At 33.6% G+C, this 22947-nt stretch overlaps 1 protein-coding gene across 1 annotated transcript; it reads right to left on the reverse strand.

Moving 5' to 3' along the window:
* Window positions 1–172: 172 nt before the first annotated feature.
* Window positions 173–9913, reverse strand: E2F1 (E2F transcription factor 1). Its single transcript, XM_078979541.1, has 14 exons — window positions 9420–9913; window positions 6375–6540; window positions 6235–6294; window positions 5825–5910; window positions 5667–5755; window positions 5534–5585; window positions 4533–4585; window positions 4388–4438; window positions 3069–3117; window positions 2747–2812; window positions 2536–2612; window positions 1788–1962; window positions 1591–1657; window positions 173–1076 (listed from the first exon to the last, which is right to left on the reverse strand). Exons 1-14 carry the CDS (start codon window positions 9567–9569, stop codon window positions 925–927), a joined length of 1293 nt encoding a protein of 430 aa, XP_078835667.1. The 5' UTR covers window positions 9570–9913; the 3' UTR covers window positions 173–924.
* Window positions 9914–22947: the final 13034 nt, after the last annotated feature.

Here is a 22947-nt window from a genome sequence, read left to right on the forward strand (position 1 = left end):
TATAGTTTAAAAATCACCATATCTTAACAGTCAATTCAATTTTTATTCTTATCAGAACATTTTACTTACCTAAACCTAATTCCAGTAATGAAGATTGCTTTGTATTCAAATGACATTGTTGTAATGGGTAAACATTATAAAGTATAATGCTGTGTATTAGGGTGCTATAATATACGAATCAACAGAAGTATATTGTTATTTCTTGCATTTAACTAGGCTTAATGGTGCAAATCAAATGGATTCAGAGTTACTAAAATACGCATGTATTGTAAACCCCCTCCTTGTTCTGTTTGATATCTTACAAAGCCTACTTGATACATGCTGAGAAACTCAAATATTTACAAGGTGCTTTGTCACTAAACAGCTACCAAGTTTCATACATGTTCCACCTAAGCACCCCCAAACTTTTTCTTTGAAAAGGTTTAACCACTCGACTTTCAATTTCGTTCCATTGTTGACAAATTTTGTTTTTTGTTTATAGTGCTTTGTTTTGTTGACCTGGCACAGCTGTGGTGTGTTTTATTGAAACAGTTTCATTTGAAGGTATCAAGTTTCAGTTATATCACCAACATGTTTCAATCAGGATCTAAACCAAAAGATACAAAGATTGTGATTCACAATACTGGAACAAAACAGAAAGTTAGTTGGGTGGTTAAATATCTTCAAAAAAGGAAAATTAGTGAGGTACTTACTTACGTGGAACAAATATGAAAGTTGGTTACTATTTAGTGACATTGTCCCTATTTACAGACAGCACAGAACAGCACCTATTGTTATGAATACATTTTGTTTTGTTTCTCGAATCTCAAATCTCAACACCATGTTGTGTAAGTGTTGTATATTTTGGAGATATCTGTTCCCTCCCTCCCTCTAGTGGAGGTGATTGAAGGCAGCTTGACAAGTGTTGTTACCTTTTTGTGTTGTTCAACCCAGACAATCTGTCCCTGTAGGAGTAGGAGTAGGAGTAGGAGGGTTTGCATCTGAAGTTGGTGGGGTGGTGACAGTGACACCTGGCAATGGCATGGGCATGGTGTAGTCATTATGAAGCATGTCCAAATCACTCCATTCAACACTCGCTATTGACTCCAGAGTTAGGGAACACCATATCATCATCATCATCATCATCATATTTTTGTTAAAATAATGAATTGTTTGTTACAATAAATAGCAATGTACTTTCATTAACCCATTTCTTTATTATAGATCGTCATTTTTAACCATCACAGCACTCTACTTTTTTTTTTAGTTTATATTTTTTCAAGGCGTTGATTTTTTAAAAATCTACCTTGTAGCATTTCTATTTCCAACTTTTTTTCTTATCAGGACATTTGACTTTAAAAAAATTCTATTATAATGAAAGTAGAATGATATAGTGAACAATTCAATGAAAGTAGGTTGCTATTTCTTGCATTTAAGCCTTTGTAACGCTACTTTCAATGATGAGAATGAGGGTCTTTTGTACACTACAGAGTCAAACAAGGGATGGAGTAACGTATAAAAAGATATATATATATATATATATATATATATATATATATATATATATATATATATATATATATATATATATATATAAGAAGGAAAGGATACATTCAGTCGTCCATATGTCTGTGATGCTGACATCGGCTTCTGATAAAAGCCAGTAGTCTGCGTCGCTCTGCAAAGACCAAGCAAGGTAACACTTAGTAGAGAGTTTGAATAATGCGGAGGGCATTCATGTCTTTTTTCCATTGACATCATCAGTTCAGGCAGCCATATGGCAAGAGATGGAAAGCAGCTAGACTTACATCAATATCTGGAACTATCTTCATAATCCCGCCATTAACAAAGTCCTCTGATGTGTGAGCACCAGCACCAGTTCCTTGCCTCTCATCCATCGTTGTTTCTTTAGTCGGATTCTCAACCATCCCCAAACTTGAAGGGATGCCACCATTCATTTCCTCAACCTTCTCCTCAAATTGGCTAAAAATGGCAAATTGGCACAAAAAACCACTTCTATATGTTATAACAGGGTACAAGGGTTTTGGTTTGCACAATGTTTTACAAGGAAACGGAATACTCAAATGGCCATTCTTTCTTTATTTCTATTATCTAGAACTAGAATGTAAATAATGAGAAAAGCCCTTTTTTTCTTTTTCCTGAATACTTATAAAAGTGTTTATGAAAACAATTTTTAGGTGTAAAAAGTAAAATTTACCTACATATAAATTACTAAACAAGTATTAACAAAATTTATGAATAAGAAAAAGAAGAAACCAACATACTACAACCCTAAGTAATAATAATAGGGTAGGGTTTAGAGAGGAAGTTTCAGTCATTTATACATATGATATGAATTTCCTCACTGGTGTGGTGGTAATTCCAACACAATTTAATGGAATGGAATGGAATGAAATTGAATTCCAATTCCTATGCGTGGCTGAAGCTACAAGACAAAAAAGGCTTAAAATCGTGCCATGTGGGCTTGGAGTTGGGAGAAATGTTTAAAGATGGGAGATACAAAAAACTACCAAAATAGACAAGGAAAGTACCTACCTGACAAGGTAAACATCTATGGGACCCATTGTACTCCTCAGAACTATTCTATATCTCCTTTGAAGATGGTCAACACCCTGAATTACAAACATAACAAAACCAAACTTATTGCAACCTATATATATATATATATATATATATATATATATATATATATATATATATATATATATATATATGTGCATGCATATCATATTTCCTTTTAAATTACCTCATCAGGATCTGGAACTTCTAGAGTAGTCCCATGCGGGGCCTTGATTGCAATCAAGGTTTCTTCCTGAACCCATTAAACCCAAAACTCAGTCCCATCATTCAAAGTTACACTACTTATATAATACATATAACAATAATATATTTACAAAACAAATTTTTTTAACAAAGGAACCCTATTAAACACCAAATTTTCAAAATTTTGCAACATTTAAACAAACCCATTAATAGATTAAATCCACAAAAATGTAGTAATTACAAAATATTAACAGATCCAGAAACTGAGAGGTGCACTTACGAAAGAAAAAATATATTTAATTTACCTGGAAGCAGGGCAGGCTCTTAATGTCGTCTTCAGTGACGAAAAGCCACCTAGAAAATATATATATATACATACATGGGTCAATATGTTACTAAATGGAATAGACATGTTGAAAAATATCTTTCCAATTGAGATAATGTATGAGAGAGTTGTGTTTTTTTTTTTCTCATCAATTGAGGAAGTATATGAGAAAATAGAAAGAAAACAATACATAAACCCCACTTTTTGAGGGACTTGGGTATTGTTGATGTAGATTAACGTGGGAAGACTTGTAAGAAAGTAAGAACTTAATGGGAAAAACCTCCTGTATCAAGCCCTTCTTTTTACATTAAGTCAAAAAGAAAAGACCAGCTTAAGGGATTGACTGAACTAGTAATGAAATCGAGTCTGTTTCCTTTTTTGTTATCTGAATTTTTTTTTTAAAATGACTATATTATACTTTGTTTATTTAATGTAAATATCATACATATACCATTAAATATTTACCAATGAAGATAGAAACATAATTTGTTGCTTGCAACAAAACAACGAGTCGAGATTAACAAATTGCAATATCAACTATAAATTACTAAACTATCAAAAAAATCATTTAATCACTAAACAAAAACCTAATCGGGAGTGCCAAACAAAATCAAGAGCATAAGCTATCAGAAAACCAAATTGGAGTACCAAAAGAAAATTTTAAAACAAACTTTAATCAAAAGCACATGTAATCGAACCATGGGTGGACTGGGTTAGCAGTGAGGAACCAAGACGGAGATGGTGAAAAAAGAAACATCAAAATTCAAACCTTTATTGGAGGAATAAATACATGAAACCATTAGAATCAGAAAAAATAAATATGTAAAATGAAGTGGGCAAGAAGAGTTTTTTTTTTTTTAAACCTATAAATTCTTCAATGCAAAAGTTAAAGAAGTAAAAAGTCATAGATTATGGCGTCTTAATTCATAGACCCACACCCTAAGTTTTGTATTCATTAAGCTTGTTAAGTTGAAAAAAAAAACAGCACCTAAGTCTTATCCCCATTAAGTGAAAACTTAATGCAGAAAAACAAACTAACTTTTTTTTTTGAAACAGCAAACTAACTAATTAACCTACTCTAAATAACCACCTATGTCTCCAAAGAAACTTGAACCCATGACCTTTCAATTGAGAGAACCACTCCGTACCGCTAGGCCATGAGAAAGGAGGCTTTTCCTATTAAGTCATAAATTTTTTTAAAAATTTCCCTCATTTGTTTTTCTTATTCAATGTTCCCAAGTGTGCAATTATGTTCTCAAATATATTTCAGATGGTTGAAAGAAAGATAAGAGACGTTACTTTTGATTACTTTCGTCTTCACTCAGATCCCTTAACCTGTCTTGCATTTCTCTGTGGCAAATTTAACAAAATAGTGCATTAGGCATTAGCATTGCTATAAATATAATTGCCAAGATAACAAGTGTATATATAAACCTAACCTAACCTTGTTTCCTCATCTAATCTAAGCTCCTCTACTGAAAGATTTTCAACTTCTGCCTGCCATGGAGAAAAAGATAAACAAGCCTAAGAAGGAAGAATATGCTGCATGCAAATGGATTACATTGAATACAAAGCAGGGCATGAATAAGGAATTATTTGGTGTAGTAATAACTAATAAGAAGATAATAGTTAAGAGCAGATATCTGAACACTCAAGTCAAGGCCATTCTACTTTTCTTGACCGTTTATAAAATCATTTTCTGAAGAAGAGCAAAATACAACCTACTTTCACCGTTTTAGCAATTTGGCAACTGATATTTTTATTATAATGGCAGTTCAGTGGCTAGATAAAAACAGATAATAGTTCCAAAGCTATATCAATAAAATGGTGAAAGTATGTTGTGTTCTTTTCCACATTTTTTTTAACAGTCAAAAAAGTTATTTTCTGAGTTAACCAACCGGCTTTGAAAAGAAGCAAAATACAGAGAAGAACAAGGCGCTTTCACCATTTCGTTGTCTTAGCAACTCAAATATTATTTTTTTAATAATAGTTCAGTGACTAGATTGATAAAAAAAAAATGATAGTTCAATACGTTGTGCTCTTTTTGCCATTTTATAGATTAAGCCATTTAACTGTTGTCTGGAGTAGAGTGATTAAACAATTTACTTCTTGACTTGTGTGGTGACCGTGAAAAAATCATTTTCCTGGTTACACAGTTTTAAAAAGGAGCATAATACAGAAAAACACAAGCTGCTTTCACCATTTCGTCAATTTAGCAACTCAAATACTATATAGTTATTATGATTATTATATTATATTATTATAACAACAAGTGGCTAAACAAAATCTACTAAAAAATAATAGCTAAGTCGAGTGGCTAAATCAATAAAATAATTAAAGTATGTTGCGGTTTTTTGTATTTTGCCCTAGTTTACAGTGGTTAAAATGATAAAATGGTGAAAGTACATATTTTGTCCTTTATGGATTGGATGGAAATGTACCTACCTGTAAACTAGCAATACTCTCATCAACCTCCCCTTTCGATGCATCAAATCCCCTAGTTTACCAATCAACTTGTTAGAATGTAGCAAATGTTTTCTTAAAAAATAAATAAATAAATTCAAGAAAAATTCCATACTTCCATTGAATCCTGTTCTTTAGCTTTTTCTCTATGAGACCAATTCCTTCTAGCACATTTGTTATATCGTAGATTCGCCTCTTTTGTACCTGTAGCAAGTTCATGTGTCGTGTCAGAATAAATGATGTTTACAAAATAGATTCAATAGAATAGAGTACCTCTAGTGTTTCTGCTGCTTTATTTAGATCAAGAATACCATCTTCTGCATGCTTGATAAGGTTGATGAACTTCTTAGTTAAAAGACCTGATTTTACAAATCATGCTAAATCTTCATATAAATATAAACAAAGACAGGACAAACTTTCTAGGGCTACTATATTTATGGGCATTCACGTATTTTGCACAAACAGGGCCTCATCTTGTTCCAAGGGACCTTTTCTGGCGAAACATGAAATTTGCAAATTTTCCCTATCAATATCAGTCTGTCATTGTACAAACTGACACAATGTCTTTATATATATATATATATATATATATATATATATATATATATATATATATATATATATAGAGAGAGAGAGAGAGAGAGAGAGAGAGGAAAAGGTCGGTGCAGTTATTTATGAGTTACCTAAAGAGCTATCATATCGACAGGGGCCAACGGGGGTAAGATTATTTCCTGATGGAGAATCTGCATAATTCAGTTTGCAACAAAAACTGATCACAATATTTAATTTGAGTCAAAATAAAGATTTTTTTTGTGAAGCTCACCAGCATTGGATCCTGCCCGATTGCACTTTCCAATTCTAGGAATTTTTTGTGGTTTTGATGCTTTCCCAGAAACAGGGGTTTGTAGAGAAGTGGTAGTAGGTAAAGTGTTTCCAGGAGTGGGGCTCTGGCTCTGCTCATTAGTTGCATCCCCCTTCCTCTTTAATGGCTAATAAACAAATTTCAATGCACATATCACAAATTCAATCATCAACTTTCCATTATGCATTACAAAGAGAAATTCTTATTATTGACTATGTATACACATAATAATCAACCAATACTATATGGAAGTGATTGACCCAACCCAATTATAAATTTACAATTGTAACATAAAAGCATTACAATGTTTCTGTTTGTTGTTCACAAAGAGAATGTCTCATAGCTCAGGAAGGCATAAGAATAATAGATTACAATTCAAAGGGAAAGGGTTACTCCATCAACAATAATTTAGATCTGAAACTTTTCACAACATTCATCTGATCATGGCTAAGATGTTGGGGACAGAACTAAACTATATAAGAGTTTTACACTTTTACCTGATGCACAAAAAATAAAAAGTAACAACTTAACAGATAAAGTCAGGGGAAGGAGGCATTCCCATTAACTTTTTACAAATTTACCTTTACACATTCTTTCCTCCACTATACCAAGTGTGTCATCATTTTCTCAAATGAATAAATAAATAAATAAAAATGAACGTTTCATCCAGACGGCACATGGACAGAAGAACATAGCGTAAAATCCCTCCATTAATCCATACAGCACTTAATGGAAAGAAAGAGCCGCATGCACAAATGGTTTGAGGGAGGTTACTTCAGAAAGAAAAGAATATTTGCATTGCAATGGATCAGCAATGTCAAATTTGATGCAGCTCAAAAAGACTTTTCACTAGTTAAATAAAGATTGATTGAAAGGGGACTATATTAACTTTTATTGGCAACAGCCTTCCATACTAAGATGAATGTTGCCATACTCTATACTTTCATATATGTCATCCACTGCCATAATAAAATAAGTAAATAGTAAATCATTTCCTGCTACAATCAGATCAAGTAAACAGAAAGAAAAATCCAAAATATGTTACTTGATTAGAATTTGATACCTCAACATCCAGATCCCCAATAATAGTATTAGAACCCAACTAACAAGTTACATCATATCATCGCCAATATAAAGTACTAACAATCCATTGGCCCTGCTCTTGCATTAAGTATCTCATTCAAGAATACTTTTGCTAGAGTTGCATATGCTTGAAAATTAAACTGTAAGCATTATTAAAAGCCATGACAACATTTTGCAAGTTCTTAGCATATGATCTTAGTAATAGATAACAAAACTAAAAAATTCCCATCTTTTATCTAGTATTATTTTATGGGAACAACCAAGTCCTATTCAGAAGTGAAGTAAGAAAGGAACACCAATGTTTTACATTATTCATAATGATGTCATGCAACTACTTTTCCCAGACATACCTTTTTTTTAAGTTTAGTCCAAGGATTGATTACTTTCCTAACATGTAAAGCTTTTGATGATCATAGTAGAATCAAGGAAAATACACTGAAAATGTTTGTAACAGCTAATATTAAAAACATTACCTAGCAGCATAGCAGAGATGGATTTAACAATTATTGCATGCACCCACCTTAAGGGAATTACTTAAGAGTCAACAGGATACATATACATATATATATATATATATATATATATATATATAATACAAGTTTAGCTGCCCATGGCCATATATACCCACTAATGTTATATATACAAGACCAGAATATGCCGATATCATACAGCTAATGCTCCCTCCCAATAACAGAAATTTTCAACCACTATCACTTGTCTTTTGATTTGTGTGATATTCTAGTGGTTTTGAAACTGCTCAACAAACTATGTTTGTAGTTTGGCTTCTCAACCTAATTACAGTTGAACTCTGCTAAGAAGTAAATTATTTCGTCCCAGCCGGAAGCTCACTTTTTTTATCTTTCATACAGCATCTATCTTGTGTACCATGGATAGACAAATGCCCATGTCTAACTCTCACCTTAAAAGTTATATGAGAACTAAATAAGCCTTTGGCATGGAGCTTTATTCTTCCCACTGTCAGTTTTAGGGTGGTATCTTTTTGCAGAAACAGGTGTGGGAGTGGGAGTTTCAATTACCATGTGAGGCTCCTATGTAACTAATTTACTTACACGGTTACACCTCAGTCCTCATGTGAAGGACCAGGGCAGGCCAGTGTGAGCCAGCTCAGTGGTTCTTTTGTTGTGGGTACTCACTGCTAAGCTCTTATGCCAGCCACCTGGTGTGTACATGATGCTCTTGGTGTAACCATCTAAATGGCTGCTACAAGAATAAGCTTTTTGCAGGATGTCAATTTCCTATTAAAAGCTGGCATTCTTAAAAACATTTCCTTGTAAGTAACACCCTCAAACTCTTAAGCTTTTTCATTGAGCTTTGGTTACTTCAATAACAACTAAAAAACTAAAAATATGCACACCTCAAATCCAAGAGATATAATGATAAAGCTTGCATTTTTTTGAGCAAATATATGATTCTAAACTGGTTGTTCTTAAAGATGTTTCTATATTATTTTAATCTTGATAGCATTTTCCAATTTATACAGAACAGCTGCTACTGAGAAAAATATTAGATACCACACCTCCAAAAGCTTGATTAAATTCAAGCATAGTGCTAGGACTAGAACGAAATCAAGATCTTCATCTCATAGAAAGAGAATACGTCAAAAGCCCTGCACTTAAAAGGGAATAGCCAAAAAAGTTACCCATTTTTGCATGCAGACCGACTCATCTTTGACGGTTGAGATCCTTGGAGTCAATTTAACTAACAAACTTGATCAATGATCACACATCTATCTTTGAACCAAAACGAATAATAGGAATTGCTAAAATTCAGATATGAACGGAAATAATATAACCCGCACTCAACAGAAGAAAGCAAACAGATCAGATCTCCAAGAATTTGATAAATTGTGAGAAAAGAAAAAATAACATACATGCAGAGCTGGAAACTAAAGTGTATGCTTACAGGAGTTTTGACGACTATGCCTTCCGATTCGTGATGCGCAGCAGTAGTTGAAGAGAATCGATGATAGTCACCGAAGGGCGGCGGCTTCATTGATGTAAAAGGAAGCTGACGTTTTAAGAAGGAATGATTATGATTTTGCTGGTGTTGCATGATCTGGCGCAATCGTTGACTAATTCGAAGCAAATCAAAACCAACCGCAACTGATTCTAGATACAATTGGAGTAGAATTGAGAAGAGCGATCGATTAAGCCCTTTTTTGGAGGTCTATTTGGGGGTTTTACAGAGTGATCGAATCTGCGAAGAGCAATTGAATTGGGCGGGAAGAAGGAGGGATTGTGTGAGAGAGATCTGGTTGATGGGAGAAGTGAAGAATGATTGGAAAAAGCGGGAAGAGAGAGAGAAAGAGAAGACTACAAAAGGGTAGAGAAGGAGGGAATTTGGTTCGGATATGGATGTGGAGGGAAGCTCTTCATTCTTCTTGGTATTATACTTGCAATTCTTTTCCTTTTAAATGCTCTTTCTAACAAGTAAGAATGCAAAATTAAATATTAAAAAACAACTAAACGCGATTTATTTTTGGACCGATCCCACCTATCATAAATGTTGAGTTTTTTTACATAAACATAGTTATGGAAATTTTTATTTAACAAGTAAAGGTAGTTTCAACTTTATTTACCAATTAATTGTATTAAAAAAAAAAAAAAAAAAAAAAAAAAAAAAAAAAAAAAAACTGGTAGTCTTCATTTCCTTCCTACGATTTTCTCTCGCGCGTTCCCTCCTTCTTCATTGTACTCGTCTTCACTGTGCTTCCATCACAATAACCGCTTACGGTTCTTCTTCCACCGCCAAAATACGATACAGTCTGACTGTCCTAGGTAAATCATTCTCATTGGTTTCTTCTTTGTTAATGTTTTATTGCATAATATGTGTCTTTTCCTTCTTGGTATAGGTTTCATGTATGTATTTTACTCCATTATTATGTATGTTAATGGTTCTTTTCATCACTTCAAACATGTTGCTAGTGTTTGCGAGTTTCATGTTTTTGTATTTAGTCTTTGTACTATACAATATCTTTAAGATCTTGCAAAAGTACCTTATGTGATTTTTATAATACATGTTCTTTTTAGGGTAGTTAGTTTTGTAATCGATGCATATCCTCCCTAATAAATTAAAAAAAAAAAAAATTTACTACATGTCACACTTTCATTGATTTGGCCACATGTCATTTTGTGTTTATTTACAATTAATTTTTTTCACATGGCATTTTGTGGTTTTTTCAATTTATTAATTTTCACATGATATTTAAATATAATAATTGCAATAAATGTAATAATAAATGCATATCAATTTTATTAATTAACTTCCTTCTAATTTCAAATTTTCTAAATTAAAGTTTCATTAGTTTCCTTTGATATTTATCTAAATTATTTGTTTAATTTAAAAGAAAAACAAACAATTTAATTTTAATAATTCAATATCTTTTAATTTTTTTTCTTGTAAATTCAAACTTCTCAAATGTTTAGAATTTCATATTTTTTTTCTTTAAAATGAACTCATGTAATACATGGGTCTTACACCTGATGTTTTATATATTAATATGATGTTAAATCCTTTGAAATAAATACTTTTGTTTTAATATATTTTCATTGCCATGACATCAAAATTTGTCACATTGTTATGCTATTGGTATGGAAAACTTTGTGACGGAGAAGAAGGTATAACTTACAACAAGTCTCCGAATAAAGCTATCAAGGTTCAAAGTGGAATACAATTCAATGAACTCATCAATCAAATCCATATTGCTACGTCGATTGATAAGCAACAAAAGCACATTAAAGTAATTTGCAAATATCCATCGGTTGTTGGAAAAGTAATGAAACATATTCCTCTCTCAATTACTGATGACAATGACGATGAGATCACTTTTATGGTACGATTAACTTATAAATGACATTTGAAAATATTTTTATAGGCATTGTTTGCGACATTTCATCAACAATTTCCACGACAAGTTTCGTAACTCACAATTGAAAGTTTTAGCTTACCGTGCTAGGAGTCAGAACCAAGTTCGTAAGTTCAACTCCATTATGGAAGAAATTGGAAAACTAAATGCACAAGCTCGTTAATGGCTTGAGGGGCACTCAATTTATAAATGGACACTTCCACATGATTGTGGGAGGTGTTATGGATTGCTCACTACAAATATGTCAAAGTTTTGCAACAGTGTACTTAAAGGCACTCGTATTTTACCAATCACTTCATGTGTCTAACTTACATTCTATAGATTAGTTCACTATTTTGATGTCAGGCGTCTTTTAGGATCAACTGCTCAAGCTAAAGGAGATATGTTTACACCCCATGTGCTTGTAAAACAAACAGCATCAATGTCAGAAGCTACTGCACACAGCTTGAAATCATTTAACCGAGCAAAAGGAATTTTAGAGGTGGTTAGCCATAAAGGAGAAAATGTGCAAGTTGTTTATTTGGAGAAAAAATCCTACACATGTGGCAAGTGGGAAGCATACAAATATCCTTGTTCTCATGTACTGAGTGTGTGTACCTATCTTTCTTTAAATAATAGTCAATATATTCAATAATATTACTCAATTGTTGAGTATTCAACTACTTGGGCATTTGAGTTTTTCCCGGTTCCTCATGAATCATATTGGCTGGAGATAACTATTCGAGGAATGCTTCCAAATTCAGACTTAAAACAAATGGAAAAAGGTTATCCTCGCTCGACAAAACTACATAATGGAATGGACATTAAAGAAGGGGAAAAAAATAAGTTTTGTGGAATTTGTAGCCAACCTGATCATTATCAGAATACATGTCCTTCCATGTAACAACCTATTATTTCAAGTCAATGTAAGTCAAACTTGTTCAAATAGAAGTCTAAGCTACAAGCGTGTACAAGTGAATTCACACCATAACATTAATACAATAAGAACTTTGGATACCAAGAATACATACTTATATATGTTTATATATATATATATATATATATATATATATATATACACACACACACACACACACACATTTATACTTTGAAAACAATACTTATATAAGTTACATATACTTATATTGAAAACCACACACACACACACACACACACATATATATATATATATATATATATATATATATATATATATATATATATATGTTCGTATATACTAAATACTAGGATGAAATAAAATAATAGGAGTCAACATACATAAAAAGGTGAAGTTAAAATCAAAATTGAATACCTTATAATCTTGATTTCAGTATTAGAAATCTAAGAACAATGTGATTTCGGTTTTAAGCATCTAGAACAATTATGTTTTCGGTTTGTATTTGGCCGAAATCTCCTTGCACTTTCTATAGGACCAAAATCACCCACTTAGGTGTGATGCCAAACCGAAATCAAAGAGATTTTGGTCTTAGTTAGGCCGAAATCATCTCCTTTTAGCCGAAAACTCCCTTAAAGATCTATATATTTTACTTGATTTAACTTCTCAATGTGATAATTCCACTAACCAAGGTAAACATCACCTCAACCGCCTTATCTTTTCCTTCCTATGTAAGATACAAAATGAGATTCATTTAAAACATACAGTAAATACTTTTCACCTTATATGCTCTCAAGTATCAAAGTACTTACCCAGTTAAACTTCAAACCTTCAAAGTACATCCAAGAACACACCGTATTTGCATCCAAAATTTCCAGAAAACTAAAAAGTTACTATGAATCAGTTTAGTCTTTTAAAACATTTAACATATAAATTCAACTAATTCATACATAATATTATGTGTACAATATAATTAGGATACAATTATATACACGTATTCTATCCCAAGGATCACTGCGACCAAGTTATACCCAACCAAAAACACACTCAAGGTGAGTTCGTACCCCTACGTTTTCACGATTTTTCATTGTTCTAGGGGGAATACAAGTAAAACATAAGAAATCTTGTGTTAATATTTAAATTATTTCAAATAGTATCAATTGTTGTCGTTATTAAACACACACACACACACACACACATATATATATATATATATATAAGATTTAATAGGCTTAGAATTGGTGATTCTGGTTTATTTCATGTTCCTTATATGTATGTATATATATATATATATATATACATATATATAATATTAAGATTTAATAGGCTTAGAATTGGTGATTCTTCTTTATTTCATGTTCCTTGTTTGGTTTTGCACTTAGGGTAGAATCATTCATTCGACTGTCTTTTAAATCGTAATTATATATGTTTTATATATATAATTATAAAATTTTATTTCAAAAATACAGAAAGAAACATATAAACTATAATAGGTATAGTTTATGGAACTTACACATCATATTACCAAGTCCGAAATACAACACATAAAGAAACATATAAATTATAACAGGTATAGTTTATAGGCTCTATTTTACCAAGTTCATATCATAATACGGAAAACAAATATATAAACTATACTAGGTATAGTTTATAAGATATACATGCAGTTATTCATTACTAAAAGGATTTTCAGTTCATTTAACAAAAGGGTATCACATTTTCATTTACTAAAGGACATTATATTCGTTTACTAAAAGGGTTTTCAGTTTATTACTTGTAAACTCAATGAAGTAATTTATGAGACGCCTTCAAGTACTTATCTAAGTGCCAGTGAAAGTCCTGACTTATAACCAGAGTCTCTTGTAGGGAGAGCGGGATATTTGTGTATAGATCTATACGGGACTGACAATCTTGCACCTTAACGGTTAGCTACAGTTAGGTCGGCAGGCCTGGGGTGACAAATGTCGTTAACATTCTGATGCCTGAAGAACATCACGATCAGGTCATCTTAGGTTATAGTATGGTTATAAGAACTCACATGGAGAAAACAACGAATCATTTACGGAGTAATATATTTATAGACTATTTCATTTGAACATTAACTTTACATTAGGTTTACAGGGCAAACGTACTATCAAATAGTTTTATATAATAATAAGACTACATTACATGATATTACAATACACCAAGGGATGCATTTCTAGAAACACATGTTTAAAGGGATTACATACTAGTGCAACTTACATTTCAGAAAGGACTATTATTGTTTATTCTATGATGACTTAGCGTATAGGTTAAGGATATATATAATTAAAATCTTATAGGAATTAGAATGTGTGTTTCCACCTTATTTCATGTTCCTTGTTTGGTTGTGGATTTAGGGCAGAGTCACTCATTCGACTGTCCGTTCGATCTTGACTGTATATAATTTTTATACTCTAAGTGATCATAGGGGGAAACAGTATGGATCATAACATTTACATGAACTAGAACTTCGAATTACAGATTATAAACATAAGAAACTTATACATTTTGGTCTCAAGGTATTAAGACTACGATACATTTACAACATAAAATATATGATTTTCTGGATAAACTCACTTACGTTTTCAAGGAACAAATAACATACTTTTACATACCAAATGCTTATAAGCTCACCAACTTAAATGTTGACACTTTTTCAAAACCACTTGTATTCTTAGGACATCAGTAAGACAGGTACACACACAGGTTTTCAGAAGACGGAGCATTAGTAGCGTCACGTCTTATCTTTTGTTATAGTTTTGATGTTAAACAAACAATGTTTTGAACAGAATGTAAATTATATATTTTCAATATAATGGTTGTGTTGTTTTGATTACTATTATGCAATTGTTGTGATGTTGTACATGACGTCATCCGTCCCCAAACGTTTTCGTCATTTCGGTTTTGGGGTGTGACAGATTGGTATCAAAGCATTGTTTATAGTGAACTAAGTATATTGCACAATATAAGATATACAACTATAAATACAATGGGACTAAAACACTCTGACCAAGAGTTATAATTTTAAAACATAACAATATTTTTATAAAAGTATACACACGTACATACTAGAACAATGTCATAATAAGAACAAAACAAAAGTATTTATAAAGTTGAACAACACGAGTAGACCTAGAGATATATAATCAGGTCTGAAAAGAATATAGCATGATCAACTATATTTATCCGAGGGGTGATTAGCATATGCCTAGGAATGGTTGTGGTGTTGCAACAAATCTAAAACTTACCAACCCTACATGCAAAGGAATACTAGAACCAAACATAAAGTTTAAAATACTATAGGAGTATTTTATAATACTATACAATAACAACAAGTCTAAAAAATTATCAACTTTATATACCAAGAAACTTTAGAATCAAACATAAAGTTAAAATGCTATAGGAGTATTTTAAGGCGCTATAAATAACTTATGTGAAAAGTTGACCCTTACTGGTAGATCTATAATTGTTGAGTGTATACGCTAAGGTTATATATAAGTAAGATTTTATAGACTTAGAATTTGTGATTTCGTTGTACTTCCTGTTCCTTGTTTGTTTGTGGTCTTAGAGTAGGATCACTTATTTGAATGTCTATTTGATCTTGGTTATATATAATCTAAATACATTATGTGATTATAGGAGGACCCCGTAAGGATCGCCATAAAATTTTCAATAGAATTGCTTTTATTAATTTCATAGATTCCTTGTACACTCTTATTCTCGCACAAACGACATATCTAGACATCGTAACCCCAACAACCAACAGATGAGTTGAGGAAGAACCAAAAGAGAGTTCACGAGGAGGATTCCGAGAAGGGATCAGTCGAAGAAAAAGGGCGTTGGAGAGTTCATTTATAAACCTTACCCTATCAAGAGTAGACATGAAACCCTTTTCATCTTTATCTTTCTAGGATATATTCACACAACGTACATATACGCACTACACAATACTTCAGACCCTAGCACCTACAAATCAAGCATTACCTCTGATTGTTCCATGAGAGGCTCGCTTGAACATTCAGGTTCATATTCTCCATCATGAAGGAATGGAGATCACTAGCAAATCCCAGAACATGACAATGCAAACCCAACATACCCACGAAGAGAAAAGAACACCATATGGATTCCATACCTACAAATAGATAAAAGAAAATAATACAGACCATTTACACTCTTTAGGGGAAGAGGTAGCCATGAGACAACGAACCTTTGCAACCAAAACTAGGGCGGTCATACCAAATCAGAGAAACAGAAGGGGTCCACTCACGAGATATGTGAGATAGTGGTGCACCTTATGTGTCAATAAAATAACTAATAAACTAATATAACCTAGCGAGTTAGTGGCTACACTACTCACATTATGTGTTAAACTTATCGAACATTTTGTTACAACTAGTAATAGAAAAATCAAGAAAGATACACCTTTTCCAAAACCCATGAAACCCGATTGTAACGTCCGTGTTTCCAGGCTAGGCATTATCATTGATGTAATAATCTAGGTTAACCCTTGTAACTCTTTTTGGAGTATTAATTATGAAATATTTGAGTATTATGTGAATTATGTAAATTATGAGTTTATTTTCTTAATTATTATAATTTAATAAATTAAGAATAAAATAAGTGTCAAAATTAAAGTATGAGATAAGCCCGATATCTTTGCATAAAGATGTAGTAGTTAAAACAAGGATTCCGAAGATATAACGAATGTCGAAATCCGCGTTATAATGAAGAAGTTATGACATGTTGAAGTTTCGCGACAGAACCAGCAACGCTGAATGACGTAAAAAGTGAAATTTACATTAGAGTGATATTTAGCCTTAGTGATCTAAAAGAAAGTCGTGGAGTTCGTTAAACCAAGAGCGCGCATAAAAAGAACGCCTAAATCCGACTTCGTATGAGGAAGTTATTATTTTTCTAAGTTTCAACTTAGCAATATACAACCCGAATACTCGATTTGAGACCGAACGGGTTTTAGCCGAAATAATCTAAACGAGAATCGAAGATCTCGTTAATAGTAGTGAAACGATAAAAAGATAGGCGAAAACGGACGTCGGATGAAGAAGTTATGAATTTATAACGCAGTTTTCCCGTCCCGGCCTACTAAAAATAAATAATAAAAATAAATTTAAAATTAGCCGACAAAGTCTAAACGAAAGTTGTAGAGCGTAGTCTCACCTACGCGGGGATATAAAGAACGTTGAAAACGGAGTTCGTATGAGGAAGATATGAATTTTTGAAGTTTATTAAATATTTTCGATATTTAATTTAAATATAAAATAACCGATATTATCCATGGGGGGAGTCAGCGAGCTGATCCACATTATGCCCAACGTAATGCAATTTACGTCCAGCATAAATCGGGTTTCAGCCCTCTATAAAAGGATGTCGAGGGCAACCGATTCTTTTGCTCATTTCTTCTCTTTCTCTCACGTTTTTGCATCGTTTTTCGTGCAAGAATTATCCCAAAGCTCCGGTATCATTCCCGAGCCCCGAAGCAAGTCCCGAAGCCCCAAAGATCCCGAGAAGTAAGATTCTCGAGCCGAAGCTCTGCCCGCGAGGAGTCCAGTTTTTGTGAAGATCTTCCAGATCTACCGAAGAATACTACTTCTACAAGCCGTAGTGCTGTCCGATCATCTTCTGATTAAGTGAGTGTGTGGTTACTTTCTTCTAGCGCATAATTATGAAGTATTTTATACAAAATACGTGTTATGTGTATATTTTGTTGTTATATGTGTGAATGTATATTCACTTTCTTCTATCTCATAGATATGATTTATTCTCTATGAAATACGTGTTATGTGTATGTGTCTCATCTGTTGTTTGGAATATGTATTGAATGAGAATGCTATACAGGTTTTAAACTATGTATAAAAATATATATATTTTTATCTACTAATATGTCAGGTAGAACACGGGTAGATAGTTATGTGATAAACTGATGAGAGGCTTCGATGTTGTTTTTTATTTAGTCATCTAGCGGAGTTTAGATGACGACCACAGACTTTTCTAGACAGTCCTGTGGAATGCTAGCAGGTTCTCCACCTGTAGGTGTTAATGAACTTGGGTGTTCATTCGCTGTACTCCATCCCCCTCATGGTTGCCTTATTTGACATATATTGCCAGGAAACCCCCGAATGCATGTATTGTCACCCCGATGAAATATTCTAAGACTATGTCCCTTGTGTTAGTTGTTTTAGGGACGTAAAGTGAGAATAACGGGAATGGGTAATTGGGTTATTGTTGGTTGGTGGAATTAAATATAATTATTTATTATGGGTTGAAAACCCTATATGCTCACCAGGCTCCCAAGTCTAACCCACTCAGTTTATTTGTATTACAGGAAGTGGCGCAAGGGTAGAAGATGGATGAATCATCAAGTTATTTTGTTTACAAGTTTGTATATGTATATATTTGTTGAATGACTTGTAATCTTATCGTTTATGCTTTATGGTCTGTATCAGAACATGACATCTCGAGTTTTGATTATATAATGAAAATACATTTCTTTATGAAATGCTTTGGTAAATGTTATTTTATCACGTTTTGTTTTTGGGAACAAATTCCGCAACTATTTTAATCAAAGGATTACTCTGAAAAACATCTTAATCGACCTTAATGGTAATAAGTTTTCACGAGGAATGATTGCCTATCGAACTAAATGGTTTCAACATCGTGTTGGGAATGGATTGGCTTAGCGCCAATGATGCCGGAATTTTATGCAAGAAGAAGATAGTTAAAGTAAACCTGCCTGTGAAAGAGTCATTTATGGTGTATGGGGACAAACACCGAGTAAATTCTGGAATCATTTCTCTAATGAAAGCCAGAAAGTGTTTGACCAAGGGATGTACATCATATTTAGCATTCGTGATCGATGCTAAGAAGGAAAAGAAGGTGATGCAGAGTATTCCAGTGGTGTGTGATTATCCGGAAGTATTTCCCAAAGTTCTTCCTGGATTACCACCTGATAGACAAGTGGAGTTCAGAATAGACTTGCTACTAGCAACCACGCCAATAGCAAAAGCACCTTATCGATTAGCACAGATGGAGATGAAGGAGTCGATGATGCAACTTCAGGAGTTATTGGACAAAGGTTTCATTAGACCCAGTTCATCACCCTGGGGAGCTTCGGTGTTATTCGTGAAGAAGAAAGATGGAAGTATGAGAATGTGTATCGATTATAGAGAGCTGAACAAGACAACAATAAAGAATAGATATCCGTTGCCGAGGATTGATGACCTATTCGATCAACTACAAGGTTCAAGTTATTTTTCGAAGATCGATCTAAGGTCAGGATATCATCAGCTGAAGGTAAGAGAACAAGATATAGAGAAGACTGCATTCAGAACTAGATATGGACACTACAAGTTCTTGGTTATGTCGTTTGGACTAACCAATGCTCCAGCAGCATTCATGGATTTAATGAATAGGGTTTGTAATCCGTTCCTTGATAAATTCGTGATACTATTCATAGATGACATTCTAATTTACTCGAAAAGCCAAGAGGAGCATGGCAGACACTTGCGAGAAGTGTTAGAAGTCTTGAAGAAGGAGAAGTTGTATGCAAAGTTCTCCAAATGTGATTTTTGGATTCGTGAAGTCCAATTCTTAGGTCACATGGTCAACCAGGAGGGGATAATGGTTGATCCAACAAAGATTGAAGCTGTGATGAAGTGGGAACAACCAAAAAGTCCCACGGAGATCCGAAGCTTTTTAGGATTAGCCGAATATTACCGAAGATTTATCCAAGGCTTTTCTTCGATTGCTAGTCCATTAAAAACTTTGACCCACAAAGGAGCTACTTATGCTTGGAGCGATAAACATAAAGAAGCATTCGAGAAGCTAAAGAAGAAGCTATGTGAGACACCGATACTTTCTCTGCCCGATGGAGTTGAAGACTTCGCTGTCTATAGCGATACGTCTGGGGTTGGATTGGGTTGTGTTTTGACCCAAAGAGAAAAGGTGATAGAATATGTGTCTTGTCATTTGAAGGAGCATGAAAAGAACTACCCTACTCACGATTTGGAGTTGGCAGCCATAGTTTTCGCTCTGAAAATATGGAGGCATTATCTCTATGGCACGAAGTGCAAACTTTTCACTGATTATAAGAGTCTCCAATATCTCTTTAATCAGAAAGAGTTAAATATGAGGCAACAACGCTGGCTAGAATTACTCAAGGACTACGACTGTGAGATACTTTACCACCCCGGTAAAGCTAATGTTGTTGTTGATGCTCTTAGTCGAAAAGTAAATATTGAGAGAAAAAGGCCAATAGCGTTGAGAATAGAAGTTGTCTCGACAATTGTGGAGAGTATAAAGAAAGCTCAAGAAGAAGCTTCTGAGAAAAATGACCGAAAGGAGGAACGTTTGGGTAAAACATTGGTGTTTGGTACAAACAATCATGGAATGAAGGTATTCCAAGATCGTATTTGGATACCTAAGTCAGGAGGAATAAGAGACCTTCTGATGGAAGAAGCTCACAAAACCATGTACTCGATTCATCCTGGCAGCACTAAAATGTATAGGGACCTGAAACCCTACTACTGGTGGCCAACGATGAAGCTTGATGTTGCAAAGTATGTGGCCGAGTGTGTGACTTGTGCGAGAGTCAAGACACAACATCAGAAGCCATATGGGAGTTTAGAACCTTTACATGTGCCTATGGGTAAATGGGAAGACATTGTGATGGATTTTGTCACCAAACTACCCAGAACAAAGAACGGTCATAACATGATTTGGGTGGTCGTTGATCACTTCACTAAGAGTGCGCACTTCATAGCAGCCAATGAGAAATGGTCTATGGAAAAGCTTACGAATTCTTACGTGAAGGAAATTATGAGGCTTCACGATGTTCCGTTAATGATTGTATCGGATCGTGATAGCCGTTTCACCTCAAGGTTTTGGAAAAGTCTACAAGAGGAAATGGGTACCAAGTTGTGTTTAAGTACAACTTACCATCCGCAAACTGATGGTCAGAGTGAAAGAACAATACAAACACTTGAAGATATGCTGAGAGCATGTACCCTGGAATTCCTAGGTAATTGGTATGAACATTTACCTTTGGTAGAATTTTCCTACAACAATAGTTTCGACTCGAGCATAAAGATGGCACCTTATCAAGTTTTGTACGGACAAAAGTGTCGTACGCCGTCTTGTTGGCTTGAGGCTGGGGAAAAGCAGTTTATGGGTCCTGAAATGGTCCATCAAGCTGCTAAAAAGTTGAAAATAATTAGAGAAAGAATGTTAGCAGCACAGGATCGTCAAAAGAGCTATGCTAACAAGAAGCGAAGGTCGATAACTTTTGAAGTTGGAGATTCGGTTTTGCTTAAAGTCTCACCGTGGAAGGGACTTATAAGATTTGGTAAAAGGGGAAAGTTGAGTCCAAGGTTTATTGGATTGTTTAAAGTTCTTCAGAGAACTGGGAACCAAGCTTACAAGCTCGAATTACCCGAAGAACTGAATGGAATTTACAACACTTTTCATGTGTGTTATTTGAGGAAGTTCACGGGAGAAGTTCCCGATATAATTCCAATTTTTGAATTGAGAATTGATGAAAACAAGAGGTGAATTGAAGAACCAGAGACAATTGTTGACCCAAAGACTAAGAAACTTCGATGCAAGATGGTCGAATTAGTGCTTGTCTGTTGGAAACATTCGAATGGGCCAAATCTCACTTGGGAAACGGAGAGTGACATGTTGAGTCGCTATCCGCATTTGTTTGTTGATGTGTGATTCTAGTGACGGAATCATCCTAAGGGGGAGAGAATTGTAACGCCCGCGTTTCCAGGCTAGGCATTATCATTGATGTAATAGTCTAGGCTAACCTTTGTAACTCTTTTTGGAGTATTAATGATGAAATATTTGAGTATTATGTGAATTATGTAAATTATGTGTTTATTTTCTTAATTATTATAATTTAATGAATTAAGAATAAAATAAGCATCAAAATTAAAGTATGAGATAAGCCCGATATCTTTGCATAAAGATGTAGTGGTTGAAACAGGGATTCCGAAGATATAAAGAATGTCGAAATTCGAGTTATATTGAAGAAGTTATGACCTGCCGAAGTTTCGCGACAGAACCGACAACTAGGGGTGAGCAAAAACCGAACCGCAAACCAAAAAAACCGAAAAAAACGCTTAAACCAAAATCGAAAAATCGAAACCGAAATGAAATCCGATGGTGCGGTTTTTAGTTTCGCAAAAACCGAAAATACTCGGTGCGGTGCGGTTTCTAGTCTCGCAAAAACCGAACCGCACCGCATATATATATATATATATATATATATATATATATATATATATATATATATATATATATATTAAGTGTTGATATTTGTAAGAACCAAGAACTTATGACAATTAAAATTTTTATAAATATAAATATCTATCTTATCTATCAGATGATGATTCTATAATTTTAAACATACAATCAGTGATATTTACAATAACAAATAATGTTTATGATATTTTTTAACATTTAAATGTAAAAAGTACTAGTGATGATAGTATTATTTTTATGAATACATTAATATTATTGCATGTACATGTGAAACAAATATTATATTAAATTCGTATTATGTTCAACCATTAGAAACATGTTGGGTGAATGGTTATGTAATTTGATTTCAAACCAAGAGGTGGTGGTATCGTTTCATCTCCAAAAAATGA

Source organism: Lactuca saligna, chromosome 2 (genome assembly GCF_052625555.1).
Source record: "Lactuca saligna cultivar CGN05327 chromosome 2, ASM5262555v1, whole genome shotgun sequence".
NCBI lineage: Eukaryota > Viridiplantae > Streptophyta > Magnoliopsida > Asterales > Asteraceae > Lactuca > Lactuca saligna.